The sequence below is a fragment of the Lycium barbarum genome, chromosome 3 (assembly GCF_019175385.1).
Source record: "Lycium barbarum isolate Lr01 chromosome 3, ASM1917538v2, whole genome shotgun sequence".
NCBI classification, from domain to species: Eukaryota; Viridiplantae; Streptophyta; class Magnoliopsida; order Solanales; family Solanaceae; genus Lycium; species Lycium barbarum.
The window spans coordinates 23868116-23878761 of NC_083339.1; the positions used below are offsets into that span (position 1 = coordinate 23868116).

Consider the following 10646-nt stretch of genomic DNA (forward strand, 5'->3'; position numbering starts at 1 on the left):
GCTTTTTAAAAGAGTTAATTTTAACTTGTTAGTTTGAGGGGTATATTTGAGCCAAAAACAAACCTTAAGGGTATTTTTAGACCTAAAAGGTGGATGGAAGGATATTTTTAGACCAAAAGGTGGAAGGAGGGTATTTATGAGCCTTTTTCAATAGGTTAGGGGTATTTATGAGCTTTTTCCGATATACCAATTATTGCAATTTTATTGAATTTTAATACATAAATTTATGTTCAACGCGAAATTACTAGGTTTAGATGAACCCAACATCGTAATGGTGAATCCAGGTTGAGGATAAATGTTACTCCCTCCGTCCCAATTTATGTGAGGTAGTTTGACTGGGCACGGAGTTTAAGAAATAAAAGAAGACTTTTGAATCCTGTGGTTTAAAACAAGCCAAAGATATTTGTGCGTTAATAAATCATCTCGTTAAGCGTAAAAGGTAATGTTTAAAGTTAAATTGTTGTCAAATAAGAAAATGTGTCATTCTTTTTGGGACCGACTAAAAAGAAAAGTGTGTCATATAAATTGGGAGAGAGGGAGTAGTAGTATACAATACGTAGACCATCACAATTTTTATTTTATTTTTTATATAATTTTATGATCCTTTTACAAGAGATCTTCAATTTTTATATATAAGAGATCCGTAGAAAACACAAAGAGATCTGAAAAGGTCATTTTCTTTTATTCAAATTGTACTTGACCAAGTACGTAATTGTGGGATGAAATGAAATTGGGACTTTGTTGATAAGTTTATATGTACCATTTTCATATTTGTTCTATGTTAAATGGTGAGTCATCACTTCCATTTAGTTTTTGTTAGTCGGCAACACTGGTATTTGTGTTAAGTGGTACATAAACGCGTATAGTTTTCTTAATAGTAATAGTTTAATTTGGAAATGAAGATTTCATACTAAAGTTAGAGAGTCCTTTTTATCCTAGAATAAGTTATATTAATCATGATTAAAATTATTTATTTGTTAAATGAATCTGGACCATTAATATATAAATAGAAGAAGTGTCACATATTTAAATAGGAACTTGAGAAATGGAGACGGTGAAAAATGGAGAGTAGCTAAATCCATATTTAATAAACTCTGATGGTTAGTTGGAATTTCATGATTCAAACTTCTAAATTTTGACCGTGAATTCGGACATAAAAGCTTTATTTTGAAATCAATTTATATATTTAGAAACTACATGAAAAATACCATAATTCACAATAATCTTAAAATATTTAAAAGACACATGAACAAAATTCAAATTAAAAAATTATATTATTCTAGGAGAAGAGAAAATAGAAAACATAAAAGAAAATGAATTTGGTAAGAAATCCAATTTTAAATGACCACATTAGATTAGTTACATTTCCTAAACAATAAAGAATAAAGTAAGTAGAATATCTATTGCCCCATTGACTTAATAATGGAAAGAAAATAAATTCTTTGTAGTAATCTGAGCATGATCTCTGAAAATCTTTTAGATTTTGTTTTTGTATCCTTTCTAAAGATTTCTGTTATACTATTCTAGCAGAAGAGAAAAGAAAATAATTTAGTAAGAAATTCAATTCAAAGTGACCACAATAATTGCATTTCCTAAACAATAAGGGATAAAATAAATAGGATTTCTATTGCCCGATTTACATAATATGGGAAAGATATCTATAAGCACCTTGGTTTGTTTTGTGTATACATATATATGTTCCACCTCCCCTCTTAACTCTCGACCATTAGCTGAGAAATATTTTTGTGCTTGAATATATACCTAGTGATTAAGTACCTAGAATAGGCCTCTCACCCGTATAATGAGTTTTCAAAAGCTAGGTGTAAATGCAACTTCTGCAATTCCAGTAATAGACTTCAAAGCACTAACAATGGACGACAAAAAGGTTTATGAACTTGAGAAGTTGCAATCTGCTTGTAGAGAATGGGGTATCTTTCAGGTACGTAATATCATTGTGACTTTGAGCCTAATTCTACTTTTGGCTTAATACATTTTTGTGCCAATGCACGTAAACATATGTTGATTATATGATGGACATTTAACTGGTAAAGTTGTTGTCATGTGACCAGGAGGTTATGAGTTCGAGCTGTGGATACAGCCTCTTGCAGAAATGCAGGAAGACTGCGTACAATAGACCCTTGAGGTCCGACCCTTCTCCAGACCCTGCGCATAGCGGGAGTTTAGTGCACCGGGATGTTTATGTTGTAATAGCCTGCATGCAAGAATCTATTAAGGTGTTTAATTTGTGTGTATACATTTGTTTGCATTATAACGTGATTAGAAATTGTTTGTGCAGTTGACAAATCATGGAGTATGTTCTTCATTGATGAAGAAACTCAACATAGCAATTGAGAATTTCTATGAACTTCCCTTAGATGAGAAAATGATGTTTGCACCACAACCAGGAAATGGAGGGTATGCAAAGCCAATTGTTGAAGTGGAGGTAAATTCAGACTATGTAGAGCGATTTTTCATGATGACATCTCCGTTATACAAAAGGCTGACACATCTTCTTCCAAAGCTACCTACTTTACTAAGTAAATATATCCCTTAACTTTGCAATTTAGAGCAGATATACTTTTTATTTAAAAATTGATGCTTATATATCCCTGTCATTACACAATGGTTCCCTTTTCGCTGACGGATTTAAAAAAAATTATTTAGCATATTTTTAGTTTAAAAAATGCCACGTGGGTTTTAAAAAATAAGTCTACCATCTTTCTTGACGAATTAGACCTGACCAACTAGAAAAAATATTACCATTTGGCTTTAAAAAATAAGTCCACTAACTAAATGGGTAGATTTGTTTTTTAAAGTCTTGTGATATTTCTTAATTAAAAAACAAGCTAACTTTTTTTTTTTCGTATATCTGCACCATTTGCGTAACGGCAGGAGTATATATGCACCTTTTTATAACAAGGGATATATCTACTTTTAAATCGAAAAATTGAGAGGTATAATTTCGCATTTTCCCTATATTTTATTTAGGTACTGAACATTTATAAATGATTTAATTAAAAGAGAAATCTAACACATGTTAGAGCCCGTTTGGATTGGCTTATAAGTTGCTTATAAGCTGTTTTCAGCTTTTTTGAGTGTTTGGCTGGCCAGCTTAAAGTCATTTTGTGCTTAAAATAAGCTCAAAAAAATAATTGGGTCCATTTGACTTAGCTTATCTAAAGCAGCTTATAAGCCAAAAAAAAATAAGAGCCTGTTTGGATGAGCTTAAAAAAAACAACTTATAAGCTGCTTTAGATTAACTAAGTCAAACGGGCCCAATTATTTTTTTGGGCTTATTTTAAACACAAAATGACTTTAAGTTGGCTTCATAGTCTACTTTATTACAGAGAAAGTCTGAGGCTTATTTGGAGGAATTGGAGAAACTTGCTATAGCCCTTCTAGTCTAGGGTATATAGCAGAAACATTAAAAATTGATAAGTTGGTAATACAAAATATGTATGAAAACATTGAAAAGGGAATGCAATCAGTGAGGATGAACTATTATCCACCCTACCCTAAACCAGAGCTAGTACGGGGCTTGTAAGTCACTCAGATGGCATTGGAATCACCATACTTCACCAAATTGATGGAGTTGATGGATTGCAACTTGCAAGTCAAACAAGATGGTATCTGGATCGCAGTGCAGTTCCTTCCTAATGCATTTGTTGTGAACTTGGGAGATATTCTTGAGGTTATTTTTGACACTTTTGTATCTATATAATTTTTTTTGAAAAATTACAGGCAAATATCATTCAGCTATCTAGTTTACGACATATATACACAGTATATAAATAGTGTACTTTATCCTAAATATACACATACTATACATATAATATAATTAGGGGTGTCAAATGGGCAGGTTAGGCTGAATTTAGAAGGGTCAAAATGGACTAAGTTAATAAATAGGTGGGTTATTGACCCGCCCAAAAGTTACTTGAGTTGAAATGGGCTAAAAAGCAGGTCATAACCCAACCCCCACTAAATTTTAATTCCTTTGTTTGTTCATTTATAACTTTTTAGTACCTAATAAAATTATTCTTTCTTTATTATGACTATATATAACATATTAAATAAGAAATTGTCTTTTTTTTAAAATATTTTGATAAGATTTCTCATGGGTCAATTTGGTTGCATTTGAGCCTAATTTTTTAGGCTGAAATGGATTGGGCTTAAATGGGTTGAGCTAATAATGTAAAATTTACTTGGCATAGGTTCCATTATTACCTATTTATGGAACATAACTAAACCTTTCAATAATTATATTTAGTAGCTAAAATATATCATATTTAGTTCACATAGCTACCATGTTTTTACCACTCATCTGATAACTTCCCACTCCCCTAAATTTAAGCAAAAAAAAAACGTGTCTCTCTCCTATCTCCTAAATACACGTCATTATTCACCATATCCATTACTTTCCTCCAATTTCAAATCAGTTTTTCAATTATTCAACTTCCTTTTTTATCTCTAATTAACTATTCATTGATTTCTCTCACGTTTCAAATCTAATTCCCAAAATAAAGTAAGATTCTATACAGATTTTTATTTTTTACCGTGTATTTAACCTATATTTTGGGTGTTTTTTTTTCGTTTGAATCAGGAATGCAAGTCTAAGTAATTAACTATCAGTGTTTGTTCTTGGTTGTTTTTCCTTAGATTCAATTGGAATGACTAAGAAAGCTGCTACTCCGATGAGAAATACAGGTATAGAACCCGAATGTGCGATTCCTAATTTTTCTTTGGGAATTTCTCAACATGAAACTACCATTGCAGGCTCTTATGCTGAGAATCGTTCAAAAAGAATTAACGATCCTAGGCGTTCTAAGGAATATGTTGATTCGAAGAGTAAACAACAAGAAAAATTGAAAAATGTTTCTCAAATGGAGAAACAAAAGAAGAGAAAGGCTGGTGACAATGTTGTTAATGTTAGGGGCAAACAAATTGCTAAAGCCAAACGTAATGTGGATGAGGATGATGATGAAGAGGTATGTTTTTGTTGTATTTTCAGTATATTTAGTTCTTTTTTTTTTAGTTCAGTTATTACAGATCTGTGAATTAACCAAATCTATATTATATGTGCATTTTAAGTATATTTCTGTGTTTTTTTACACATGTTTCTTCAGTTATTTTGTGTGTATTTTTCTTCACCATAACTGTGATTTTTAAGTACATTCAGTTATTTTTGTGTATATATTGTTGACAGTTATTACAGTGATTTTTAAGATTTTTAAGTACATTCAGTTATTATTTTGTTGACAGTTATTTTGTGTATATTTTTAAGTACATTCAGTCGATATATGTCAATCATACGTGTTTTTTGGCATTTTGTTTCAGGTATCTAAATTTTTGGTTACCTAGCACCCTGCTGTGGCACCATCTATGTGTAGATACACGAATGTTAATGTAATGCAAGATATTAGAGGCAAACTAACAGATCCACAGATGGATATGTTTAGGAATTCTTGTTTTGGTAAATATCTTAGAATGCAACAATTGGATGTACAAGCACAGATTTTTCGGTGCTTTATGGTCAAAGAACTTAGGGGCAGTACATATAGGTGCTTTACATTTGAAATAAATGGTAAAGTTCTGCGTTTTGGCCTTAGAGAATTTGCACTGATCACTGGGCTAGATTGTGTATCTGATGAAAATGATTTTGTTTATGATAACTCAAAACCGAATAGGCTTATGGTTGAGTATTTTGGTAGAAATCAGGAGAACCAATTGCCAGTTAAAAGACACGAGCTTATTGAGTGTTTCAACAAGACTGTCTGGGATGATAAAGAGGATGACACAGTCAAGATGGCAATATTGTATTTCATAAATACGTGGGTACATTGTGATGAGCCGAACTCAACAAACATACCAAGGATCCATTTTGATGTTGTAGAGGACGGGAGATATAATGAGTATCCTTGGGGTAAAGATTCGTTTAGAGAGTTGGTTGTAAGCATCGGGCAGAAATATGCTGGTTTTAAGAAATATTATAGGATTCATGGTTTGCCGCTTGCTATGCAAGTATGGTTGTATGAATGTTGCTCAAAAGTCCCGTCCACCATTGCAGTTAAGACGGGGAATTTAATTCCTAGAATTTTGAACTGGCGGACTACGGAAGGAAAACCAGAATTCAAGAGAATGATGGATGGCATGTTCAGAGACGATAAAAATCCGGTAAAACAGTCTTTTAACAGTTTTGTGTCTTTTACCATTTAACTGTTTTAATATGTTTGTTTTACATGCTATATTTTGATTATGTTTTGTCTATATTTATGAAATAAGTCATTTGTGATCAATATATTTTGACTATATTTTCCTCATATTTTTAGTATGTTACCAATGTAGATATATACGGTAATATAGTTTCTATATTTTGTTGTTCATAGTCTTGTAGATTTGAGGAAGTTGTGCCAACACCCCATGAGTTGAAAACTCTTAAATTGCCTCCTGTTGCACATGACATACCAGACGTCAAACATGGAGTTGATGGTGTACATGGTACTGATTTGGTAGACGATGATTACGATAATTTTAGTACCACACCACCGCATCTGTCCAGTGGCAAACAGCAACAAAGGAGTGCCAATTCTGATTCCCCGCGAGGCAAGAAACGGACGCAGTTTCCAGTTTCTGTTCCTCCTTCCAGGAAACAACCATCACGGAAGGAATCTAGGATAAAAGGGACAAGGAAACCAGATGCACCTACAGCACCCCGAACAGATGAGTTTAAACTGATAAGGGAAGAGATTCGGATTTTCAAGAAAGAAGTAGGCGTTTTGTTTTCAATATGTTTTTTTTACTTCATATTGCTTGTGTCAAGTAATTAACAATTCTAATTCTATTTTTTATCTTTCAAAACTGTAGGTGTTTGACTACATGGATAACAACTTCAAAAAGTTGTTAGATGCAATAAAGGGCAATCAAACACCAGATAAGGTAAAAATCAACACTAAAAATGAAAATTATTTACTTTTTAAGTTATTTTGATATATTTATTGGAAGACTTTATATTTTCTTTTGAAAAATTTTAAAGGTCGGCGACACAATGTTAAAAGCTGACTTACATAGTGATGGTGGGATTTCTCAAGGCAATCAAAGTGGCGGTGCAGTAAAGCTTTCAACCAAAGAGAATCAAGGTGGTGGTGCCACTTCCGCGCAGAGGAGTCATCCAGTGGTACTCATTTTTTCTTTCACTTTTCTATATTTGCAGTATATTATTCAAAGTGAAAATATTGGATTTTTAGCTGTGTTTTTGTATTACCTATAGTGTATTTACATATATAGTTTTCACATGGTGATTTGTTAGTAGTGTTCTTTTTTTATGTATCTATTTGTGCTATTTTTGTTATGATTGTGTTTATATATACTAGCAGTGCTATATTTGTTTTGGATTGATATTTTATTATTAGTTTTTCATATATGTTGTGGCTGTATTTTAATTGTATTTTGATTATTATGTTCAATGTTACTTATTCTGATTTCTGTTTACTATATTTCAGGCATATTTATCATATATTTTCTCTATATTTAACTGAAACTTTTAACTTTTAAAGCACTATTATATATGTGTATATGTGTATCTGTTTTGCTGATGCCTTTAAATTTATTTGAACTATGTTTTTATTGTTTTAGGTTGAGGGAGTTGGGTTGCCAATTAATGATCCGGTTTCTGTTGTTGATGTGGATAAAGAAACTGGAGTTAAAAGTGATGCACAAACAGATGGAGTGCCCATAACACCAATCCATTTAAATTTTGATGTAAGTACTGAAATGTGGCTTTTAAGTACTGAAATGTCATTTTGATAAGCAATAATTGACAAACACCAGTCGTTTTTTTCTTGTTTTTTATTTCAGGAATCTCAGCAAATCGGCGATATGGAGAATGCTAATGCTGAATTTACCGCATCAGAGGAAATGGTAGCGGACTTGCTAATCAACTGCCCTTTAGCATGTGTTATTCCTCTCGGTCCTCCTCCAGTACCACGCGATGATCAAACCGATTTGTCAAGTTTAAGAACTCCTCAGAATGTGGACAATAACCCGGTAACCATCTCTCAGTGGATGATTCCTGATTCTCAGATATCAATCCAACTTGGAGTGCAACCAACAACCGGACAAAGTTCAACTAATGAAACTGAACAACAAGTTGGAGTACAACCGATAGTTGGCCACAGTTCAAGCGATGAAACTGGACAACAAGTTCCCGTACAACCAAATGCGGGCCAAAGCTCAAGTGGTGAGACTGCACAGTTTTCAAACTTTGAAAAACAGATCATTGTCCATCCAGGTGCTGCCCGAGAAAGGAAACCAAGCAAATATAACCTGTCCCCTTATTGTCCCAATTTCAACTCAGCGGGTTCTTCTGCCAAAAATATCGGTCCTTGCATTTATCAGAAAAAACACCCATTTGTTGACCACCCTATAAATGCCCCGTTAGATACTTCGTTTCTTCAAGAATATCAAAAGTGGCTTGAGAAGGATCTGTTGAAATCGCATGACAAAAGGTACTTATTGTCACAACTTGTTTTTTTAGTTTTCCAGAATTCAATTATCAATAAACTTAACGTATGTTCTTTCCATTGTTGATATACAGGAAGCCAAATGAAAATCATTACAGAAAGAACAAGGAAGGACTCGATCCTGCGGATGCCGAACTTCGGTTGCATTTAGGCGTTACAGCCGTAGCCGACAAAAACTGGTTCTACTTGTTATCTATGGATGGGAAACTTTGGACTGATGAAGTTTTGATATCTTTCTGCTTGTTATCTAATTTTTTTTATGTTTTATAATAGAATTACAATGTGATGTATCTAGAGTATATTTTTTACTATATTTGACATATATAGTAAAAAATATATTTCAGGCATATTTACCATATATTTTCTCTATATTTAACTGAATCTTTTAACTTTTAAAGCAGTACTATATATGTGTATTTGTTTTGCTGATGCCTTTAAATTCATTTGAATCATGTTTTTATTGTTTTAGGTTGAGGGAGTTGGGTTGCCAATTAATGATCCGGTTTCTGTTGTTGAAAATATATTTCAGGCATATTTACCATATATTTTCTCTATATTTAACTGAAACTTTTAACTTTTAAAGCAGTACTATATATGTGTATATGTGTATCTGTTTTGCTGATGCCTTTAAATTCATTTGAACTATGTTTTTATTGTTTTAGGTTGATGGAGTAGGTTTAGGTACTTATTGTCACAACTTGTATTTTATAATATTGTCATCATTATACTTGCACTATATTTAATATACAGACATTAATTTACTAGTTGAGCACAGTACTGTCCAGGTATACAGAATTGTATTTTTACTATGTTTAAGAGTATATTTCACTATATTTACTATATATATATATCAATATTTTTTTTGAACATAGTGTTGATTATAGTCACTGAATTGATGTTTTTACAGCATATTGATGTTATTTTCTACTACCTACGCAAGAAGGGGAAGTATCACAATAACAGCAACTATAGATTCACCACTGCCAGCTGTATTTTTCACACTTTAGTTGCTGAAATTTACAAATCTTGGGAAAACCCTGATTCATCCACATGTGTCGCCAGTAAGGAAGATGAACTGTGTGAGTACATTAACGGGCACAGGCTGTTGGCTAATGTACCATGGTATACTGTTGACAACGTACTAATTCCTGTCAACATAAAAGAGGAAAATCACTGGATTTTGGTTGTGATATCATTCACTGACAGGTCTGCTCTCATCCAATGAAAAGATCATTCATTTTTCTACAAATTTTATATGTTTTGTTTTTTTCTTATATTTTCTTTTTACAAACAGGTCCATCTACGTATACAACTCATACCGAGCTGCAGGGCATGATGCTGTCGTTAGAGTCGGAGTGAAAATGTTGGCTACTCTAGTGACACATAGTCTACAAATGACTGATTTCTATGAGAAGAAGGCGGATATAGATTTTGTCACACATCCTTCTTATAGAAATAGAGAACAGACCGACAACTTTGACATTGTGAATGTAGACAATCTCCCGCAACAAGCTCCCTCTAGCATGTAAGAATCTATTCCAATAAAAAACACAATAAATACATCTTTTTTTTTCGTGGGTTTTGATAAGTAAATTTTTTGATCATTTTTGTTCCAGGGATTGTGGTGTGTATGTGGCAGCCTTCGCTGAATACTTGAGCTCAAGTGCAATCATCCCAACCGAATTCGATGCAAAGTTACTCCGTATGAGATATGGTGCCCTTTTATGCGACTATGCATGGGATAAGTCAAACAACAATGCATCAAGTGATAACGAGCAGCCTCCAAGACCAATTAGACCGGCAGTTGATTACGATGCAGTTGATAAAGAGGATCTTGATTAGGCCACCAATTCATTTGTGTTTTTGATTTTCATGTTGAACAATAGCATAGTTGGTTGCGACTTTTGTTGCTGTTTTTTCATTTTGGATATATTGTTTCATGTGTAGTAATCTTTTTTAGGATGATTAATATTGAACACCACCTTATGGTTTTTATATTGTTGTTTCTTTCAAGTATGTTATTTTTTCAATGCATAAATTCCATTTTTCATTATCTGTGAAATGTATTCATTTAACAAAGTAGTATATATAACCATTTAAATACAGTCGATATATACAGAAAATATAACT

General features: G+C 32.7%; 1 protein-coding gene across 1 annotated transcript; it reads left to right on the plus strand.

Moving 5' to 3' along the window:
* The first annotated feature begins 3553 nt into the window (after positions 1-3553).
* Positions 3554-10358, plus strand: LOC132630523 (uncharacterized). The gene is made up of 17 exons (XM_060346100.1): positions 3554-3626; positions 4657-4704; positions 4774-4845; positions 4951-4985; positions 5359-5558; positions 5685-6171; positions 6384-6764; positions 6862-6933; positions 7031-7171; positions 7630-7755; positions 7852-8501; positions 8591-8738; positions 9179-9197; positions 9267-9301; positions 9460-9722; positions 9811-10041; positions 10133-10358. The coding sequence occupies exons 1-17, from the start codon at positions 3554-3556 to the stop codon at positions 10356-10358; spliced, it is 3207 nt and encodes a 1068-aa protein (XP_060202083.1).
* Positions 10359-10646: the final 288 nt, after the last annotated feature.